Source organism: Scyliorhinus torazame, chromosome 29 (assembly GCF_047496885.1).
Source record: "Scyliorhinus torazame isolate Kashiwa2021f chromosome 29, sScyTor2.1, whole genome shotgun sequence".
Taxonomy (NCBI): Eukaryota; Metazoa; Chordata; class Chondrichthyes; order Carcharhiniformes; family Scyliorhinidae; genus Scyliorhinus; species Scyliorhinus torazame.
This window is the reverse complement of record NC_092735.1, coordinates 31,058,367-31,082,248: the sequence shown is the minus strand read 5'-3', so window position 1 is coordinate 31,082,248 and position 23,882 is coordinate 31,058,367. Positions and strand designations below refer to the sequence as shown.

At 44.6% G+C, this 23,882-nt stretch overlaps 1 protein-coding gene across 2 annotated transcripts in view; it reads right to left on the bottom strand.

Annotated features, from left to right (window-relative positions):
- Positions 1-23,882, bottom strand: part of LOC140403997 (kinesin-like protein KIF18A) — a 128,453-nt gene that overhangs the window by 104,160 nt on the left and 411 nt on the right. Inside the window, exons 2-3 of one of the 2 annotated variants that reach the window (XM_072492327.1) lie at positions 15,471-15,831; positions 5,344-5,501 (exon numbers count right to left, since the gene is read on the bottom strand). In XM_072492327.1, coding sequence (XP_072348428.1) covers positions 5,344-5,501; positions 15,471-15,789 — 477 coding nt within the window. In that variant the 5' untranslated portion in view covers positions 15,790-15,831. Of the gene's footprint in view, positions 1-5,343; positions 5,502-11,578; positions 11,754-15,470; positions 15,832-23,882 lie in introns of those variants that run through there. The other variant, XM_072492328.1, reaches the window with a different exon arrangement.

Below are 23,882 nucleotides of genomic sequence, written 5' to 3'. Positions count from 1 at the left end.
CAGATCCGGAATCCGCCCCAACATGCGCTTCATAAATCCAGCAACATCCCAGTTTGGGGCGTATACGTTTACCAATACCACCCACACCCCCTGCAGCCGACCGCTCACCATCACGTATCGACCTCCATTGTCCACTACAATATTCTTGGCCTCAAACGACACCCGCTTCCCCGCCAGTATTGCCACCCCTCTGTTCTTTGCATCCAGCCTCGAATGGAATACCTGTCCTACCCATCCCTTTCATAACCTGACCTGGTCTGCCACCTTCAAATGTGTCTCCTGAAGCATGACCACGTCTGCCTTCAGTCCCTTTAAGTGCGCGAACACTTGGGCCCTCTTAACCAGCCCATTCAGGCCCCTCACATTCCAAGTTATCAGCCGGATTGGGGGACTTCTCACTCACCACCACCCCCCAACCCCCCTCGCTAGATCTATGTCTAGCTCTTTTGCTCCCCCCTAACACTCTCGTAAGTCAGCTTACTCCTGCTGACCCCCCCCCCCCCCGCCCCGTGGGGGAATGGCCCCTCCCCCGCCTCCCCAGCAGTCAGTGGGCGCTCCTCCACCCCTCCCCCTCCGTCCTTCCCTAACGCGGGAAAAAAACCGCGCTTTCCTAAGCCGGCCCCGCCCCCTCTGGCGCAGCTCCTTTTGCGGCCTTATCCCAATTCCCCCATCCCCGGGCCTCCCCTCCCTCCAGCACCGACGCCCACATTCCCTCACAGTCTCCCCATCAGATCTCTTCCCCCATCCCCATCCATCACCCAACCCGTGGAACATTCCCTACGCATAGTTAAAACCCTGTATACAACCGACATCCCCCCCCACAACCACACACCCTCAGTTTGAGTCCAACTTTTCAGTTTGTATAAAGATCCAAGCCTCCTCAGGCGTTTCAAAGTCGTGGTGTCGATCCTGAAATGTGACCCACAATCGCGCTGGCTGCAGCATTCCGAACCTCACCCCCTTCCGATGGAGCACCGCCTCGGCCTGATTAAAACCAGCTCTCTTCTTTGCCACCTCCGCACTCCAGTCCTGATAGATTCGGATCTCCGTATTCTCCCACCTGTTGCTCCGCTCTTTCTTGGCCCATCTCAAAACACACTCTCTATCCACGAGACGGTGAAACCTCACCACTACCGCCCTTGGCGGCTCGTTGGCCTTGGGTCTCCTCGCCAGGACCCGATGAGCCCCATCTAGCTCCAGGGGCCTAGGAGAGGCCCCCGCTCCCATCAGCGAATTGAGCATCGTGTTCACATATGTTCCAGCATCGGCCCCCTCCACTCCTTCAGGGAGACCCAGAATCCGAGATTCTTCCTCCTCGACCTGTTCTCGAGGTCCTCTAATCTTTCCACCCACCTCTTGTGTAACGCCTCGTGCGGCTCCACCTTCACCGCCAGGCCCAAGATCTCATCCTCGTTCTCCGCGTTTTTTTCCTGCACCTCCTGGATCGCCGCCCCTTGGGCCTTCTGGGTCTCCACTAACCCCTCGATCGCCGTCAGCATTGGCGCCAGCACCTCTTTGTTCAGCTCCTCAAAGCAGCACCTGAGAAACTCTTGCTGCTCCTGCACCCATGCCGCTTGATCTACGCCCGCTGCCATCTTGGTTTTTCTCCCTCGCACTTTTCGCTGCTCCAAAACCGCTTTTTTGACCGCTCCACTCCTGGTCCAATCCAAATACTATGGAGGGGGGACCTTGCTCACCTTCCCACACTGGAAGTTGTCAAAAAAATTGCCGTTGGGGCTCCTCAAGAGAGCCCAAAAGTCCGTTTTAGCGGGAGACGCTGAATGTGCGGCTTAGCTCCGCATAGCCGCAACCGGAAGTCTGTATTGGGTTATTGATCATTACTCGGACTTGAACCTCGTGGCGGTATCATAAAGATACCTGGCGACTTGAGAGCAAAGGTAATAAAACAGAGCAATTGAACCAAGGAGAAAATCAGCAACACCAGGCATTTTCAAAGTCGGGGTCGGGACCTGCAGGCGGGTCGCGGGCGGGTGTCGGAAGGGTCACGGAGCCGTCCGTCGCGGCGCTCCTGATCGAGCAAATTCGCGCGCAACAGCTGCAGCAGCTGGCTTTTAACAATGCCGGCTGCGTGCAGCCTTCAAAATGACGGCCGGGACCATATAAAAAAATGCGGGCGCACTGCGCATGCGTGCCAGCTCATTAATTATAGGAGATTACGTTCCTGTGCGACAAGTTCTGTTTACCGAATAGATCCAGATGAAATGAAGATTAATGCCATACTAAACATGCCCCGACCTACGGATATACGCACACACATACACACGCATGTTATCAAGAGCTCCAACAGCACACAATGTCAGCTCTACTGGAGAAGATGTACAGGCTCACATAGACATGATCACTGATGCACTGCCAGGATCAGATGCAAAGTCGATACGAGTTGTCGAAGAGACAGCAAAAGGTGAGGTGTTGCAGATGGTAATACAAAACCTTAACAATGGTTGGCCTAAACGTTCATGCACAAAATATCATGAAATCAAATCTGAGCTAAGTGTAGTAAATGGGCTACTATTAAGGCAAGAAAGAATTGTGATTTTCAGCCTCTACGCAGCGATATGTAAAAAACAAATTCATGAGGGTGATCTCGGCAAGTGGATTGGATTTGTTTATTGTCACGTGTACCGCGAGGTACAGTGAAAAGTATTTTTCTGCGAGCAGCTCAACAGATCATTAAGTACATGAGAAGAAAAGGGAATAAAAGAAAATACATAATAGGGCAACACAACATATACAATGTAACTACATAAGCACTGGCATTGGATGAAGCATACAGGGTGTAGTGTTAATGAAGTCAGTCCATAAGAGGGTCATTTACGAGTCTGGTGACATTGGGGAAGAAGCTGTTTTTGAGTCTGTTCGTGCGTGTTCTCAGACTTCTGTATCTCCTGCCCGATGGAAGAAGTTGGGAGAGTGGTGAAATAATGCATATGAAATCGACATTTGTAAGACATGGCATACCTAAAACTCTGGTGAGTGCTAATGGTCCATGTTTTAATTGCAAAGAATGACAAGGGTTTGTGGTGCAGCAGGATTTTGAACACATTCCTTCGAGTCCATTATACCCACAATCGAATGGTAAGCAGAGAAGGGAGTTCAAATAATAAAGCAGATATTAAAAAAGCAAAACTGATCTGTATCTAGCTCTACTGAGTTATAGAACTTCACCTTTAAGCGGTGTTTGTCACCTGCAGCGTGAATCATAAGCTACGTACCACATTGCCATTCCACATACAAACAAGGCAAAACGAAAAGTTAAGATGCAAGCTGGAATCTCAGAAGCAAAAACAGAGGGCATACTATGATAGAACAACCAGGCGTCTTAAGCCTTTGTTACCAAGCGATGTTGTAAGGATTGAGGATCCTGATGGATGGTCTAGTAAAGCTACTGTACTACAAGAGGCAGGTCCAAGATCATACAGAACAAGGGCAGATTTTGAGAAGAATTCGTCGGGCACTATTGAAAACAAAAGAACCCGCTCAAGGACAGCAAGATGATGGTGTAAGTGAAGACATCTGTCAACCTGAACCAACACAAACATTGGAAGAGTCAAACTTGAATATACAGAACGACGTTCAAAACAGTGACACAACCTTATTAGATACACCGACAGATGTTCAACCTTATTAGATACACCGACAGATGTTCAACCTTATTAGATACACCAACAGATGTTCAACCTTATCAGATACACTGACAGATGTTCAACCTTATCAGATACACCGACAGATGTTCAAAGTAGTAACATGGCACACCAAGGTTGAGAAAGTCAACAAGGAAGATAAAGAAACCAGGGCGGCTGAATCTGTGATTGGACAATAAAATTTGTGAATTGTGTAAAGTGCATAGTTACTCGTATCATAATGGTGTGCAGTATATTTTTAAAATCTCAGAGGAAAGTAGATGTAATGATATGCAGTAACTGTGTATATGACCAGTGACGTAGCCTCTGACCACTAGGTGCCATGCAAGAGGAACAGGACACTGGAGCCGGACAAAACAAGTCTTTGATCAAAGTTACTGGAGCTGTTAGTAGCATGGTTAGAAGCTCCAGTTTGGTTAGCAATAGTTTAGTCTACCCACACTTCGGTCGAGAACAAATCAGGAAACTTGGACAGGCTTACAAGATGGGAATCCTTACAGAAGAGCCCAGAACGCCTCCAGAACCAACTCCTCCAGAACCAAATGGTTTATAATCATCACCTGAACCCAGAGATGAGACTGCTGCTTGTTGTTTTCAGATACCCATTTTCAAACAAAAAAAATGGGAAAGTTGAATTTATTTCACTTTGGCTCAGATGTTTTGGTAACAGTTGACATCACAGCCAATAGCAACAGCCAGTGTGCTCAGAATTGTTAGCGCTTCAGTTTGAATGCTACCATGCAACCACCGTGATGTAACAGCTAATTGAGAATATATAATTGGACTACAGGGTAAAAAGTGGTTGGATAGTTAATTTGTCATGCTTCAGTACCACACAGAGGATCAACATGTATTTACGTAGGTTGCCTGAACTTTCTGGAATCTTTATTTTTAGAACTGGGATTTGATGGCGATCAGTGTTCAAAATTGGCCAGAAGATCGAAAAACAAAAATATTTGTGGACTAGGGAAAGCACCAATACTGGTGGATATTAATGAAAATCTTCAGTCTCAAGTACACACTACCTGCTCCTACAAACATTCATGAACTCTACTGAGTATTTATCCCACACAGGCTTTAATTCCACCATCAGTCTTGACTGTTGCTCATTTGATCTGATAATTTATATGAGCTAATAATAAATTTACTTACAACCAGCTTCTTCCAGTAGCAATAATTTGTAGTCTGTCCACAAACATCCGCCCCTTTCAATACAGCAGTTATTATTGAGAGTTGGGAGTAGATCAAAGCTGATTACACGCCATTGTGATGTCACCACCACACAGAACAGTTACACTCAAGGGAAATCGACTATATTATTAATCAATTCTTTGCTGGCAAATCAGTCGAAGCTCTTTGAAATAAAATTATCACGCCAGCATTGGTGGCCCACCCTTCAGTTCCTTAGGGCCCAAGTTTTGGAATTCCCTCCTTCGCCTTCTCCAAGATCCTCCTTAAAGCACGTCTCTTTACCCAAGCTTTGAGCATCTAACCTAATGTCTCCTGATGTGGCGGTGTGTGGTAATATCTCCTGTGCAGTATGCAGGGATATTTTATTACGTTAAAGGTACTATATAAATTATTCTTAAGTGATAACAGGAAAGTGATATTAAACAGGAGTCAATAAGGCTCTGCCAATGTACTTGTACTTAATGCATTTTCTTTTAAAAAGTCTACTTGCCTCCAAGTACGAGACAGCAACTTCACAAATTTTCTCGTCTTTCATCTCTTCGATTTTCTCATATAGCTCCACCATAGTACGATACATTACACCAGGCTGATCAACACTGCCCAACATTGTATGAGTCTTTCCAGATCCTGTTGCACCATAGGCAAAGACTGAAAAATAAAATGCACAGTACATTAGAAATTCAAAGAAAACTGATGAAAAGTAGTAATACCCTATCAATAGAATTCATCCCCCACTATATCTTTCGAGAAGGATAATGTAAAATCTAGTTAAGCAAGGGCAGCACGGTGGCGCAGTTGTTAGCGCTGCTGCCTCACGGCACTGAGGTCCCAAGTTCGATCTCGGCTCTGGGTCACTGTCCATGTGGAGTTGCACATTCTCCCAGTGTTTGTGTGGGTTTCGCCCCCACAACCCAAAGATGTGCAGACTAGGTGGATTGGCCATGCTAAATTGCCCCTTAATTGGAAAAAATGAATTGGGTACTCTAAATTTATTTATTTAAAATTTTTTTAAAAATCATAGTTAAGCATAGTTACATCTTTGAAAGATTGTCTTTCTGTTGGCAGCAGGGAATGGGCAGGATTAAAAGAACAAGAACTTTTATGCTTTTTGCCTTTAATGGCCTCAGCATGTTCCAAAATGCTTTACAGCCAATTAAGAACTGTTTTTTTTTGTAATATAGCAAATGCAGGAGACAGTTTGCACCATGGTAATATCATATAAACCGCAATGAGATACATAAGTAAAATTAGGTAAGTATATGAGGCTGGGAATAGAGAGTTATGCTGATTGTTGGATGGAGGAAGGTACAAGTCAAGCATAGACACGATCATGGACCTTTTGGGACAAATGGCTGGATATTCTATGTAAAATAACCACATAATCCCTCTTAATGATGCTGGTTGAGCGATAAATACTAGCCAATATACAAGAAAACACTTTTCAAATAACGCTGTGGGATTTTTACATCCATTTCAGAGGGAAGAAGGGCTTCAGTTTAATGTCACACCTGAATGAAGGCAGAGCTTCACTATCTCATTACTGCATTGAAGTATTAACCCAAGTGCGCTCCGGTTTCTTCCCACAGTCTAAAGATGTGCAGATTACGTGGACTGGCCATGCTAAATTGCCCCTTACTGAACAAGGATGAGTGGGGTACATGTTTAAAGGGATAGGGTGTGAGCCTGCTTAGTATGCTCTTTCAGAGGGTCAATGCAGACTCGATGGGTTGAATGGCCTCCTTCTGCACTATAGGGATTCTATGATGTGTGAGTGGAGGTAACTGGTATAGTAGAGGAATTTACAATTGAGGTGGTTAGAAAGGCTAGCTTTACTTAAAATTGAAATGGCAATGGGAGCTGAGGAGATGCATCAAAGGATAGGGAGAGAGAAGAAAGTGGAAATTTCAGAGACACTGGTGATAACCTTCCAGTCTTCTTCAGACACGGGGGTGGTGCCAGATAAATGGAGAATGGCAAATGTTATACCCTTGTTCAAAAAAAAAAGGATGCAAGGATACGTCAGCAACTACAGACCAGCCAGTTTGACTACATTGGTAGGGAAATATCTGGAAACTACAGTTTGGGACAAAATCGGTAGTCTCTTAGACAGGTGCAGGATAATGAAGAAAAGCTGGCGTGGGTTTGGAAAGGGAAAAACAGATTTAACTAACTTGGTAGTATTTTTTGAGGTAGTAACAGAGAAGGTTGATAAGGGCAATGCTATTGATATGGTGTATGTGGATTTTCAAAAGGCAATTGATACAGTGCCACACATCAGACTAATGAGCAAAATTCTAGCTCATGGAACAAAAGGGAAAGTAGGCTCTTGGACAAGATGTTGCCCGAGTGGCGGGAAACGTAGTTATCAATTGTTTTTCAGATTGGAGGGAGATTTGTAGAGGAATTCTCCAGGGGTCAGCATTGGGACATTTGCTCTTCCTGATATATATTAATGACCTATGGACAGTGGTGTGCAGGGCATGATTTCAAAAATTGCAGATGGCACGAAGTTTGGAAGAATTGTCGACTATGATGAGGTTGATCTTGAATTTCAAAAGAACACCCAAGTCGTATTGGTAGATTGGCAAATGAAGTTCAATGCAGAGAAGTGCAAAGAATATGGAGCGAGAGTACAAAATAAAGGGAGAAACTCTAAAGAAGGTGCAGGACCTTGGTGTATGCGCACATGTCCTTCTGCACTGTAAATTCTATGATAAGCCATTGAAGGTGGCAGGGCATGTTGAGAAAGCAGTTGTATCCTAGGTTTTATTAATAGGAGCACTGAGTAAAAGAGTAAGAAGATTGTGTAGAACTTGTACAAGACACCAGTTAGGCCTCATCTGGAGAGCTATATCCAGTTCTGGGCACCGTACTTGAGGAAGGATGTGACGGTATTGGCAAGAATACAGAGGAGATTCACAAGAATGATTCCAGGGAAAGACAACTGTAGCTATGAGGATAGATTGGAGAAGTGGGGCAAGGAAGGCTGAGAGGATATGAGAGGAGGCTTGATAGAGGTATTCAAGATCCTGAGGGGTATGGACAGGATAAATAGTGAGAAACTGTTCCCTCTCAAGAGTTCATCAAGAACAGGCACAGACTGAAGATAATGGGCGAAAAGAGTAGCAGTCATGTGAATAAAATTCATTTCATCCAGAGTGTGATTAGAGTCTGGAATGAACTTCCTGAAAGGCAGATTCGATCGAGGTATTAAAAAGGGTATTGGACTGCGATCCCAAAATAAAGTGTGCAAGGTTATGGGGAGAAGGCAGTGCAGTGGGATTAGGTAGGCTGCTCTTCCAGCGAGTTAGTGCAGGCTTGAAGGGCTGAATGGCCTCTTTCCGCACTGTAAAGGTTCAGTGAAGCTTGATCCCACAACCTTCTGATTCAGAAATGAAAACAGACCACTGACCCACATTTCACATTTAATTACAACTTATAAAATCGCTCCATAATACCCTTAAATATTCAACCAAGAAAGACAGGACCGGATCCTGAATATGTTCCTCAATGGGCAATTTCCCATTAGTCAATAAGAAGTTAGTTTATGGAGGTTAACAGGCACCTTACACAAAGATAATCCGCAAATTGTACCTGCTTTTCTGGAAGGAGCAGCTCAATGGGCGAAATAGTACAATTTAAATCATTCTCTCCTACAACATTGCACTTCTGCTCAAAACAACTGTCTTCCAAATTCTACATATGAAACCTTCACTGTGGATTACTCTTCAAGGAATGAACAAATTATGCACTTGTGTTTACTTGTTGCTTGTGTCTTAAAATCATGAGCCACAGGGGCGGCATGTGGTGCAGTGGTTAGCACTGGGACTGCGGTGCTGAGGACCCGGGTTCGAATCCCGGCCCTGGGTCACTGTCCGTGTGGAGTTTGCACATTCTCCCTGTGTCTGCGTGGGTTTCACCCCCACAACCCAAAGATGTGCAGGTTAGGTCAATTGGCCATGCTAAATTGGGGAAAAAAATAATTGGGGACTCTAAATTTATAGAAAAAAAGCATGAGCCAGAAGTAACTGCTGTTGGCCTGTTTTGTGTTCAAACTGATAGAATCAACTACAAGTAAGAGTAATGGATAGGTTGCTCTAAAAAGCTTCGAAACATTTATTAGGCCATCGCTGACAGGATTTGTATATAAGTAGTAAGCAAGAATTATTTTTTAAGCCATTTTGAAGTGAACTACCAAAATAGAAGTTGTTCAAATATATTCAAGTGACTGGCTGCATTCTCCACTTGCAAAACTTACAGCTGGAAATGGATCCATTACAATGTTGCCTTGGGGGTGTTAGTATAAAGTAGCAATTATGGAAAGGGTTAACACTGATTACAGTTCAACATTCCAGCATTAATTGCAAACATATTTATGTTGTTGATCATTGACAGACTGTATTACAGAAGCTATTATTAAATTTAAGCAACACTGACCAAGTTTAGTGTATGCCCTAAATTATAAAGCCAAGCAGAATATTTTCGAAAGGTCTTTATATTCTGTCAATTTCTCTGGTGCACAATACTAGTCTTCTTGGCTATTCAAGTGATTTAAAGCTGGTACTTACTCAGTGAGTGGAATTAATTATAAATCTTTGATTTAACACAAATAAAAGCAGCAAGTGCCGGGACATGGCATTTGCAGGGAAAGAAACAGAACTGGTTCTGATGAAAGATTGATCTGAAATGTTAACTCTATTTCTCTCCTCACGAATGCTGCTGGACCTGCTGAGTATTTTCAGCATCTTCTGGATTTTACTTTTGAACAAAAAAATGAAAGAGAAATCAAAGGGGTGGAAAAAAAAGGAGGAGAGGGGGCTGTGGGAACAGGAGGAAGAAAATTGCAAACTGTGAAGTAAAAAATTGCATAATGCAAGAAATATTATAGAGGTAAATGTGCCAAATCCATTTTCCCATGAATTGCAGGAGTTAAAAACTTTGGTAATGTTCCTCATTAACCATAGCACTTATCTTGCATCATTCCGTTAATATGCAAGATGATACAAACGCCGCTTAACATTTTATATTGTTCAGCAATACCCTTTCAGTGTTTTTCTTTATTTTACAAAGATTTACCCATCCATAGGCAATCGGCCCAATTCACTAGCAGGTTGCATTGCAAACCTTTGGAAGTAATACAAATTAACCCGGACTACATTGCATCACATCACAATTTGCTTAGTTATGCAGTCTCAAAGAACAAAAAAAGTACAGCACAGGAACAGGCCCTTCGGCCCTCCAAGCCTGCGCCGACTGTGCTACCCGTCCAACCTAAAACCTTCTACACTTCCAGGGTCCGCATCCCTCTATTCCCATCCTATTCATGTATTTGTCAAGACACCCCTTAAATGTCACTATCATTCCTGTTTCCACCACCTCCTCCGGAGCAAGCTCCAGGCACCCACTAACCTCTTGTGTAAAAAAAAACTTCCCTTGCACAACTCCTCTAAACTTTGCTCCTCACACCTTAAACCTATGTCCCCTACTAATTGACTCTTCCATCCCGGGAAAAAGCTTCTGACTATCCACTCTGTCCATGGCCCTCATAATTTTGTAGTCTTCTATCAGATCACCCCTCAATCTCTGTTGTTCCAGTGAGAACAAACTGAGTTTATCAAACCTCTCCTCATAGCTAATGCCCTCCATACCATGCAACATCCTGGTAAATTTCTTCTGTACTCTCTCCAAAGCCTCCTCATCCTTCTCGTACTGCGGTGACCAGAATTGAACACAATATTCCAAGTGTGGCCTAACTAAGGTTCTATGCAGCTGCAGCATTACATACCAATTTTTACACTCAATGCCTCGGCCGATGAAGGCAAACATGATGTATGCCTTCTTGACTACCTTCTCCACCTGCGTTGCCACTTTCAGTGACCTGCGGACCTGTACACCCAGATCCCCGTCTGTCAATACTCTTAAGGGTTCTGCCATTTATTATATATTTCCCTCCTGTATTAGACCTTCCAAAATGAATTACCTCACATTTGTCTGGATTAAACTCCATCTCTCCGCCCAACCGATCTATAATCCTTCTGTATTCTCCGACAGTCCTCATCGCTATCCGCAATTCCACCAACATTTGTGCTCTCCTACAGTCCTCATCGCTATCCGCAATCCCACCAACATTTGTGCTCTCCTACAGTCCTCATCGCTATCCGCAATCCCACCAACATTTGTGTCATCCGCAAACTTAATCAGGCCAGTTACATTTTCCTCCAAATCATTTATATATACTACAAACAGCAAAGGACCCAGCACTGATCCATGCGGACCACCATTAGTCACAGTCCTCCATTTAGAAAAGCACCCTTCCACTGCTAACCACTGTCGTATATGACCGAGTCAGTTCTGTATCCATCTTGCCAGCTCACCTCTGATCCCATGACTTAACCTTCTGTACCAATCTGCCATGAGGGACCTTGTCAAAGGTCTTACTGAAGTCCATGTCGACAACATCCACTGCCCCACATATCAATCAGCTTGATCTTCGAAAAGCTTGATCAAGTTAGTGAGACACGACCTCCCCTTCACAAAACTATGCTGCCTCTCGCTAATATGTCCACTTGCTTGCAAATGGGAGTAAATCCTGTCTCGAAGAATCCTCTCCAATAATTTCCTTACCACTTACGTAAGGCTCACCGGCCTGTAATTTCCTGGATTATCCTTGCTACCCTTTTAAAATAAAGGAACATTAGCTATTCTCCAGTCCTCTGGGATCTCACCTGTAGCCAGTAAGGACACAAAGATTTTTGTCAAGGCTCCGGCGATTTCCTCCCTCAGTATTCTGGGGTAGATCCCATCAGGCCCTGAACACATACCTACCTACTGTTCCTGAAATGCTCCCCTACTGAAACTACGACCACCTAGCCAGGCTCATTCCCCAATATCAGGTCCAGTATGGCCCATTCCCTAGCTGGACTATCGACATACTGTTTGAAAAAGCTCTCCTGAATACTCCTTACAAACTCTGCCCCATCCAAGCCCCTAGCACTAAGTGAGACCCAGTCAATATAGAGGAAGTTAAAAGTCACCCACCACAACAACCCTGTCGCCTTTACACCTTTCCAAAATCTGCCTACATTATTTCCCATTGGCTTGTGGGAGGCCTGTATTGTGACTGCACCCTTCCTATTCTTGAGCTCAACCATAATTGCCTCGCTGCATGAGCCCTCTGAGGTGTCCTCCTGCAGTACAGCAGTGATATTCTCCTTAACCAGTAGTGTAACTCCTCCACCACTTTTACATCCTCCTCAATCCTGCCTCAAACATTTAAATACTGAAACGTTTAGCTGTCAAGCCTGTCCCTCCCTCAACCAAGCCTCTGTAATGGCAATATCACAGTTTCAAGTACTTATCCAAGCTCTTAAGTTCATCTGCCTTACCCGTTAGACTTCTCGCATTGAAACAAATGCACTTCAGACCACCAGTCCTGCTGTGTTCAGTAACATCGCCCTGCCTGCTCTTCCTCAGAGTCTTAATGGCTCTATTCTCTAGTTCACCCTCAGTTATTCGACCTTCTGGCCTATTGCTCTGGCTCCCACCTCCTTGCCACACTAGTTTAAATGCTAGGTGTGACAAACCTCGCAACCAGGATATTTATGCCCCTCCAGTTTAGATGCAAATCATCCCTCTTGTACAGGTCTCACCTGCCCTGGAAGAGATCCCAATGATCGATAGATCTGAAACCCTCCCTTCTACACAGCTGTTCAGCCACGTGCTTAGCTGTATTCTATTCCCATTTCTAGCCTCACTGGCACATGGCACAGGAAGTAATCCTGAGATCACATCTCCAGGAGGTCCTGTTTTTTTCAACTTTCTATTCAACTCCCTGAACTCCTGCTGCAGGACCAAGTCACTCTTCCTGCCTATATCGTTCGTAGCAATATGTACCACGATCTCTGACTGGTCACCCTCCCCCTTCCTCAGAGACATTCTGTACCCTGGCACCAGGGAGGCAATATACCATCCTGGAGTCTCTTTCACGTCCACAGAAGCACCTATCTGTGTCCCTGACTGTAGAGTCCCCTATTACTATTGCTCTTCTGTGCTTTGTCCCTCCCTACTTAACAACAAAGCCAGTTGTAGTGCCACTGTTCTGGCTGCTGCTGTTTTAGGCCAGGTCATTCCCCCTGTAGCCATCTGGGATGGCCACTTCCAGAATACAAAATGGATGTTTGCAAAGATTGCAGGGAACTATAGACAATGCTCAGAAAACAAGTAGGCACAGAGCCTGTACGTGTATTGGGACCGCAGCTCCCAGACAAGACTGAACCTGTAGGTCTATTAGCATATTGATGGCCCATCTCCGGGAACAAAGGGGTAACCTTTGGGGTAACAAAGGGGTAAAGCTCAAGTAACCCATCTGGCTCCAGACCTCGCGGCGCCAGTTCCCCAAACCAAAAGCACAAACAAAGCCAGGCCAACAGCCACCTAGGACACGTCCAGCCATCAGGGCACCCACCCCTTTATTGGCCAAGATCAATACGAGTGATCAAGATACGGCCCAATTGATTGGGGCCAAGTTCAAGGCCCGCCCAAAAGCGTGCGAAGCCCTTTCAGGTATAAGAAGAAGGTCCCAGGAGAGAATCACTCTCTTGGAATCAGCTCTCAAAGCGGAGAGACCCTTCCACCAGCTACACCAGAAGCAAGTAAGTCCAAGGTCAACGCTCGCTACCAGACGGACAACCTTAGCTGTTCTCCTGTACCACTTCGACCCCAGCAGCCTCAGATCCGAACAACGGCCATTGTTCCTCTGACTGAGTGGGCACGCAAAGCTAAGTATAGGCATTAGCGTTAGAGATAGTTTAATTTGTAGTATTTTGTGCATGAGTAGATATTACTGTGTGTGTAAATAAATAGTATTGACTTTGAACTAACTAACTGGTGTATCGGCCCTTTGATCAGTATTCGGGTTTGAACCTTGTGCGGTATCGAAAGATACCTGGCGACTCTAAAGCAAACGTAATTAGAATTAAGGAAGGCGACCATATTGACTGCCATATTTAGAACCAAATAAAGAGAGCAACACCCCCTCCCCCCAACATTGTCAAAAACGGTATAATTGTTGGGGGGGGGGGACGTACTTCCCGACAATCAACTATACACTCTGTACAGATTTTCCCCCCTTTTCATCCTCCCACCCCTCCCCCCACACCCCTGCGACGAACAGCTCCTCAAACACGGTCACAAACATTCCCCACCTTTTCTCAAACCCCCCTGCTGAGCCACTCAACTCATACTTTATTTACTCTAACCGCAGGAAGTTGTACAGGTCAACCAACCAGCCGATACCCCCGGCGGCAATGCAGACTGCCACTCCAGCAAAATTCGCCATTGTGCAATCAGAGAGGCGAAGGCCACAACTTCTCTGAAATGCCAAATATTGCCACCAAAGGGTCCGGGTCCACCTCCTCCACCGCTATCCTGGCTAAGACCACGAAAACCCCTGCCCAGAATCTTCCCAATTTTGCGCAACCCCAAAACATGTGCGTGTGATTCGCTGGTCCCCGCCCACACCTCTCACACTCATCAGGGGCAGCACCGTAGCATTGTGGATAGCACAATTGCTTCACAGCTCCAGGGTCCCAGGTTCGATTCCGGCTTGGGTCACTGTCTGCACATCCTCCCCATGTCTGTGTGGGTTTCCTCTGGGTGCTCCGGTTTCCTCCCACAGTCCAAATATGTGCAGGCTAGGTGGATTGGCCATGATAAATTGCCCTTAGTGTCCAAAATTGCCCTTAGTGTTGGGTGGAGGTGTTGACTTTGGGTAGGGTGCTCTTTCCAAGAGCCGGTGCAGACTCAATGGGCCGAATGGCCTCCTTCTGCACTGTAAATTCAATGATAATCTGCTACTCCCTGAAAGAATCCACTCATTCTCGCCTGAGTCATATGTAACCTGTCCACCACCTTAAACTGAATCAGGATGAGCTGTGCGCAGGAGGAAGTGGAGTTCATCCTATGAAGAGCCTCACCCCACACATCCTCATCCAAAATAGATCTCAGCTCCCCTTCCACCTCTCCCCACCTGGTCCAGCGAGACAGCTTCCATTGACATAATCTGCCCATATTTGAAATGCTTCCCCCGCCAGCAATAGGATTTCCTCCAACATGGAGAGTTACGGCCTAAGGGAAATGGACGACAGACCCTCCAGACAAAAATCACGTAACTGGAAGTAGCAAGTGCACCCCTGACAATTGAAATTTTAAAAGCTCCTCCCATCTAGCAAACCATTCCTCCATGAACAGAACACCACAATACTGGCCTGAACAATTTATTCATTGGTTCCCCTTTCATGCCTTCATCAAGGTAAAAGTAATACACAAAGACAATTGTATATTGCTCAGCAAATTAGATCCATCATGTTAACACAACTTTTGTTGCAAATTGCCTACATCAAAAGGTTGTGTATGTTGCCACAGCAACATAAAAGTGTATGTTGCCACGGCAACTCTAGATTCCTTGTGTGGGGGGGGGGGGGGGGGTGGCACCTGCTTTTGGGCAAAGAACTGAAGTAATTCAAGGGAGTTGTATAGATTTCCAAATGCACATTTACATCTGCGCTGGAGCTATAGTGACTTTGCATTTTCAAACTGTAATGTAGCTTTAACCCTTACCCGAGCAACTGTAGCCATTCAATACACCTTCCAAAATGGGTTTTGTTGTGAACTCAAATACCTCTTGCTGTGAAGAGGTTTCGTTAAAAACTCTATCAAACATAAACTTCAGATCCTTGCTTTTCCGATGAGGCATCGCTCGGTCTCTGAACTTAGCTCCAGAAAACACATCATCGTTTGTATCTTCCTTTGGGTCAAAGACCAGAACATTTTCACCTACTGCTTCCACAACTGCCTGCTTATTGCTCTGCTGCTCTCGTTGATTCGGTGGCCGTATTCGGACAACCACAGTAACATTTCCTTCTTCCTCCAGCACCATGATAATGATTATAACTCTCACAGATCCGGCTTCCTCATGTACCTGTAACCAAAGACAACAAAGCCAAATAAAGAATTGATAAAGAGTATTCAGAAGACAAGCCGATTGGACAGCATCTGCGCTTACCTCCTAGCAAATCTGACATTGTGCTTCTGACTGCCCAGATCCAAGTAATAATAATAATCGCTTATTGTCACAAGTAGGCTTCAATGAAGTTACTGTGAAAAGCCCCTAGTCGCCACATTCCTGCACCTGTTCGGGGAGGCCGGTACGGTACAAGTCTCACCAAGTCATCAGGTGAGGGTATATTTCTGTAGGTTTCAAACCTTGGTATAAGCATGCCGCACATGTAAGACTAGAGATGTCAGTCAAGTGTCCTCAGTGGATTTTTTTTTCAAATCTAGGTGAATAATCCCCACTTAATTATATTCTTTAACTGATATATATATTGACCTAGTTCGTTCAGTTGTCTAAATGGCTATTGTGTGAATCAGATTAATGCCAACAGCGTGCATTTCATATTCCGGCTGAGGTAAACATGGGACCTGTCTCCTCATCCTGGCCATGAGAGAAGATGACAATGGCAAACCATTAATGATAAAAAAAATTGCAGAGAAAATTGTTCAGGAGGAAACACCAACAGAAATGAGTCAATCATCTACCTTCAGGCAGAGCACGCATGAATTAATGATGTATCCCAAAAAGTTTCTGCACTTTGAATATGATCTTCAAAAGGTACTTTATTTCATTCTCCTTTTCACTCAGGAGAGGAAAATAAACCAGCAAACTGACTGTTGCCACCAACTACCCTGGCAAAAGTTCAATAAAACTGTAAGAGCTTCCTTGCTAGTTTTTCCCTCTGTTTAAGATGGGAAAACCTTGCCCCAAAGGGAGACCTTTTTAAAAGTTGCAACATCACTCATTTGTTTAATCTAGAAAGAAAGATGGTAGGGTAATTTATGTTTAAGCAGCAAAAACATATCTTTCCACGAGAACATTATTATAAATATGTACTTCACAATAACCAGTTCTCATTATGTTTCCATATTCTGGACCCTCAGACTACTCTGATCATACATACGCCAAACCAACAGGCCATCTTCATTATCCCGTACCCTACAACGGCAAGCCTTTGTCATTGAACAGTTGCAGATGTGCAGCCTGTCTTCATTACACACACATTCTCCAGACAAGTTTCCATTGATAACTCCATTGATGCATACTTTAGATAGATTGTTCTGATTATTTTCTATTGCACATCACTTATGCCATAAGAACACTTCCACCAGAGTTGTCTACGAGGGAATGTAAGGTTTACCACAAAAATACATTAATCTTAATCTTTTACACTGCAGTTTTAATTAATTTAACCTGCCAGTCCGACATGTGGGAAAAGCTGGCTTTTTTGATACTTCTTTCTGGTTTCTCAATAAGAGGAGCCAACCTTAAATCCTAATTTGACTGCTAATCTCAACCGTGCCAAAAATGCTGGAATTTTGGCTTGATTGTTGGGTTGATGCTTTGAAGTACCAAACTCGCCGGTAGAATCGTGCTTTCAATATAAATTTGTTAATAACACTAACATTCATTCAGCTGTTGTGGTCTCCCTCTTGGAAGAACTATGAAAGAAGAAATTTAATCAAGGAACAAAGTGAGGCAAGATAGTTTAGCTTCTGGCTTCCAAAAAGGTGTTTTAAAATTATTTTAAAAAGGAATTGTGATTAATTCAGGACCACAATATTTCTATGCCTCACTTGGACAAACTACAAAGCTGACAACAGTAGGAACAAAACATTTGAAGCTGGATACAGTTGAGGGAGCTTGATCCTGCATCCAATCCACCAGATCTGGAAAAGCTTAATGGGATAGAAGAAAATATAAAAATGTTACACACAACCATCACTCCCTGTCCTTACCACATTCCGTATTTTCCATTTAATTAGATCAACTGATTTTAGATTTGGCAACAGCAATCTGGATGGGTCTACTTTCCAAATACATAAAGCAGCAGAATAAATCATAGAATGGCACCATGTCTGTGCTGGCTCTCTGAAGAAGTAATTCACTTAATGAAGGAGCAATTCAGCTAGAGTCTCACCCATCATCGCCTTGTAGCCCTGCACATTCCTCCTTTTCAGATAATAATCCAAATTCCTTCTTGAATGCCTCAATTAAATTTGCATCCACCACACTCTCAGGCAGTGCATGCTAGATCCTGAACAATTGCAGTGTGGCCTGAAAACTATTTTCCTCATGTCTCCAATCCTTCTTTTGCCATTATCTTAAATCTGGTGGAAGGATCGACAACCAATGGCAAAGGTTTCTGCCGATCTACCTTGTCCACGTCCCTTCTTTGAGATATCTCTATCATTTCTTCTCTCCACCTCTCTTCTCCAGAGAGAACAGTTCCAACTTCTCCAATCTAACTACATAACAACATTCCTCAAACGATACTTAATTTGCCAAAAAGAAAACCTAGTTAAATGAGTCTCACACAACAATTTATATTTATAAATCACCTTCAAATGCAGTAAAGCATCTCATGACAGAACAAAAACACAAAAATGCTGGAAAAATTCAGCAGGTCCACCTGTATCTGTGTAGTTAGCATTTAGAGTCTAATAGGACTCTTCATCAGAACCACAGTATTTTGCTTTTAATTCACAGAAGCAATCCGATTCAAAGCCACATATTGAATGAGACATGAAGACAAGTAACAAAAAGTTTGATCAAAGAATGGTTTTAAGGCAAATTTTAAAGGAGAGTTGGATAGGTTTCAGGAAGGAATTCTAGAACATATATCCTGATGGTAGAGTTGATAATGGTGCAGTGATGAAAATCAATATGTACAAGAAAGCAGAATAGGAGCATAGAATTTGTGGAAAGTACGCTGAGGGGCAAGACCATGGAGGGAATTGAAAACAAAGTTGAGAATTTTAAACTGGATGATTTGGCCGATAGGGAGGTCAGTGAGCCCAAGGGGGATTGGTCTTGCTGAGAGTTAGGATATGAGCAGCAGAGCAGTGAATGAGCTTATGTTTGGTCCTGACAAGTGAGAAGGTATCTTGGAGAGCAATGGTACAGTCGAGTCTAGATGCCTTACAAGCTTAGGTTCAGATTTCAGCTACAGATAATCTAAGGCTGAGTACTTGACTCTAAAGAGGCAGCTAAAACAGGAAGGCAGATTATCATCCGAATGGCTGTAGATTGAGAGAGGGGAATGTGTAACGAGGCCTGGGTGTCCTTGTACACCAGTTGCCGAAAGCAAGCATGAAGGTGCAGCAGGTGGTAAAAGAAAGCTTTCATAGCGAGAGGATGCGAGGAGCAGGGATGTTTTGCTGCAATTATACAGGGCCTTGGTGAGACCACACCTGGAATATCGTGTGCAGTTTTGACCGCCTTATCGGAGGAAGGATGCACTTGCGATAGAGGTATGTAGCAAAGGATTGCCAGACCAATTGCTGGGATGGCGGGACTGGTGTATGAGGAGAGACTGAGTCAGTTAAGATTATATCGCTGGAGTTTGGAAGAATGAGTGGGGATCTCATAGAAACCTGTACAATTCAAACAGGACTAGACAGGAACGCTGTTCCCGATGGTGGGAGTCAGAACCAGGGGTAAACCATTTAGGCCAGAGATGAGGAGAAATTTCTTCACCCAGAGTGGTGAGCCTGTGGAATTCATAATCTTTATTAGCGTCACAAGTAGGCTTACATTAACACTGCAATGATGTTACTGTGGAAAAGCCCCTAATCGCCACATTCCGTCACCTGTTCGGGTACACTGAGGGAGAATTCAGAATGTCCAATTCACTTCACCAGCATGACTTTCGGGACTTGTGGGAGGAAACCGGAGCACCCGGAGGAAACCTGGAACTATGAAGACAAAGGGCTAACCACTGTGCTACCCTGCTAACTGTCACTACCACAGAAAGCAATTGAGGCCATAACATTGTAAGTTTTCAACAAGGAGTTAGATATAGCTCTTGGGGCAAAAAAGGTCAAAGGATATGAGGTTGAAAAGAGGGAAAAGGTTTCTGAGTTGGGTGATCAACCATGGTCATAATGAATGGCGGCTCAGGCTCGAAGGGCCAAATGGCCTACTCCAGTTCCTATTTTCTATGAAATCCACTCCCCAGTCAGGTGTTGTTTTATTTTTAAAGTGAGTCATGATTGTGCCTATAATGGTCACCTCACAAATATAAAATGGCACAATTTCACTTGATTTACTGCCATTTTGTATACTCTGCTGCTTTATTCCACCATTTGAATAACATAACCTTCAAACACCAAATCCAAATTTTAAAATGCGGAAAGATTTGATGTGTAACTGAAAGAAAGTTTGATGTGTCGCTGAAAGAAAAAGTAGTAAGGCTAGTTCCGAATACAGGTTTCATCGATCTGTTTTGGAAAGATCTGATGGATCGGGTAAGGAGTTTATTGGAATATGCAAGATTTCACCAATTCACGTTACAATTATCAGTTACCGGCACCAGCAAATCTAGTTAGGAGCCAAGTTTCTCCTCCTACTATTATCTGCTACATTTCATGCTCAAAGCAGCACCACCCAAGATTGGGAGGTCAGAAAAATAGCAAGTCAGACTCACATATAAAGCACTGTCCCAGTAAGTAACTGCATGCTTAAAAAAAAAGAAACTTGCACTTACACAAGCACATTGCATGACTTGGGTACCCCAACGCTTTACTGTCAATTAAATATTTGAGGTGCAGTCACTGTTGTAATGTAGGAAATGAAGCAGCCAATTTACACACAGTAACTTGCACAAACTGCAATGTGATAATAACCAGATAATCTGTTTTTATGATGCTGACTGAGGGATAATTGGGAGCAATGGGTCAGCGTTCACGTCACTCCCCTCCCCCAGTAGGCTTGCCTGGGGAAGCTAGCGATCATACCAGCAGACTAAATTCCAAAGGAAGCTTCATGAGAAGAGGGAACACAAGAAATGCTAGTCAAACTCCCAAAACCAAAAGGAACAATGAAAACTACCCCAAGATTACACTGCAGTGAGGCCCGCTCTCAGGCTTCCAAATCAATGTTGAGGGCCTGTCGGCAACCACACGGAGCCTCATCAAAGTCCTTGCTGCTCAACACTCCATTGATACCACTTGCCTGCAAAAAACCAATATCAGAACAGGCAAAGCGGGCCTATATTCCAACAGAGGCTAACCACATGCCAAATAGTGCATGCCACCCATGCCCAGATGGGTATTGCTGAAGCCGATCATCTGGCAACAACCACTTTCTGACAGCCTTGTGATAATAATCTTTATTAGTGTCACAAGAAGGCTTACACTAACACTGCAATGAAGTTACTGTGAAAATCCCCTAGCTGCCATACTCCGGCGCCTGTTCGGGTACACAGAGGAAGAATTCAGAATGTCCAATTCCCCTCACAAGCACGTCTTGCGGGACCTGTGGCATGAAACCAGAGCACCTGGAGGAAACCAACGCAGACAAGGGGAAAACGTGCAGACTCTGCACAGACAGTGACGCAAGCCAGCAATCGAAACTGGGTCCCTGGCGCTGTGAAGCCACAGTGGTAATCACTGTGCTACCGTACCATCATGTGGTTGGTGGATTCCACATAGTCAATGTTTACAAGCCCCCAAGCACCAGCTGGGAGCACGTCTTAACCACCCTCTCCCACCCAGACATCTATGTGGGAGACTTAACAGCCACCATTCAGAATGGGGATACCTAGTACTGAAGTGACAGTGAAACGCTTGCAGAGTGGGCATCCAGAAATGATGTGACAATACTCAAACAGAAAAGAACATTCCATTCAGCCAGATGGCGTAGAGATTACTTTCCCACCTGGTGCTGAGTTACTTCTTTTAATGGGACATCCCACCCTGCACAGAGCCCCGTCTTAGATGACTTCCTGCACAACCAACACCGTCCTCTACTCATTCATATAGGCCTACGTGTTCCAGTAGTCAACTGCCCCATGAAGATGTGATGGAATCTGCGGAAAACCAACTAGATAAGATATGGTGAAACTTTGGAATGCAGCATCTCAACAATTCCACTGTGAAACTATCACCTTGGAGCAAAAGCCACCCACTCAAAACTGCCCAACCATGTTTCCAGCCACCTGCTTGCCATAGCTTAGGCACCGCAGACAAAAATACAAATGAAATACCCAGGGTGAACTAAGACAACACCACCAGTGAAGACATCAACCCCACCCCTTTTGAGGTTGCAGAACTAAAAAAGGTCCTACAGGGCTTGAAGTGTGGCAAGGCAACAGGATAGAACAACATTGTGCCAGAATTTATCAAATACCTGGGACCCCGAGCTCTTGGTTGGCTGATCCATTTCTACACGATAGTCACAAATTCAAACACCATTCAAAATAGCAGACAGCAAAAGTCATCGCCATACCAAAAGACCCCAATCTCTCTCATGTCGGTCCCACATAATATCCTTGAAAGCCTCATCCTTCAGCGCATATCCCTAACCGCAGAGGTCCGTAGCATCAACCAAGGTGGTTTCTGCAAGGACCGCAGCACAGGAGAGCAGGTATTGGCCCTCACCAACTATATTGAAAACAGCTTTCAGAAAGACTTGGGAGACAGGCTGTGTTCCTTGACGTCATAGCTGGTCAAAGATTCAGAGTTCACTTTGGACAGGCAAAAGGTACATGGAAAAGAAAACCAAAATCCGAAGGATCAGTATTGGCGCTAACTAACCGTGTTCAACCTGTACACAAATGATCTTCTAACCAAGCTTCTGACGTCAAGACCTTGGACCTGACCCCAAACAAAGACTTGTCAAAACTTGAACAGCACGCACATCTCCCTGTTCATATCACTCCTCCACATATCTACCAACTTGCAATAACCCACAAAATGAAAGAAATGCTCACAATGCACCCCCACCGACCATTCCGTCCTGATTTTTAAAATGTATTTATTTGTTCTTGGGATGTGGGAATAGCATTTGTTGCCAATCCCTAATTGCCCTTGAACTGATTGGCTTGCTAGGCCATTTCAGAGGGGGCAGTTAAAAGTCAACCGCATCGCTGTCTGCGTCTGGAGTCACATGACAGCCAGATCGGGTAAGGACATTAGTGAACCAGATGGGTTTTTACAACAATCGGGAATGGTTCCATGATCATCATTATACGTTTAATTCCAGATTTTTGTTGAATTCAAATTTCACCATTTGTCATGGTGGGATTCGAACCTGGGTCTCTGGATACTAGTCTAGTGACAGTACCGCCACACCACCGCCTCCCCTTGAGCTACTCAGCCCACCCAAGGTACGACTCCAATCAAGGAGCCTGATCTGGAAAAACCCTCCCACACAGGACATCCACCTGTACAAATGAATGGGAATCATTGGACATGGCAGCAAGGATTTGATCTCAAACCCAAACCAACAACTACCTGGGTTTTAACCTTCCGTGGAAAATAAAAAGAGTGGCCCACCCGTAACAGGTTCAGGACCGGCCACGGCCCCTACTTGGCCAACCTCCACAGGTGGAACCTTAGCGCGATGTCGGGAAGAGGGCAAGCCATGCGTGTCACGTCATTGAAGAATGTCCAATCCACAAAAATCTGCGGAGGCCTCGCCGCACTCCGCGAGTCACTGCCCGGCTTGGGGACCTTGCATCCGCCAAACGAGCGAAGTATAAATAGCGGCAAGGTAGCACAGTGGCTAGCACTGTTGCTACACAGCACCAGGGTCTTGGGTTAGATTCCGGGCTTGGGTCACTATCTGTGCGGAGTCTACACGTTATCCCCGTGTCTGCTGTGGATTTCCTCCGGGTTCCTCCAAGTCCCGAAAGACGCGCTAGTTAGGTTATTTGGACATTCTGAATTCTTCCTCTGTGTACCTGAACAGGCACCGTGGCGACTAGGGACTTTTCACAGTAACTTCATTGCAGTGTTAATGTACATGTGACAATAATAAGATTGTTATTGTCCAGGACATCAGGGAGCCCTCCCCTGTTGTCAAAACATCGTCACCAGATCTGTCACACCGGCCTCAAGTGATCAGGCAAAGCCTTAAGCTTAACCTCGGACCTGAAAGAGGGGCACCTCTGGCAGTGCGGCGCCGTGTGT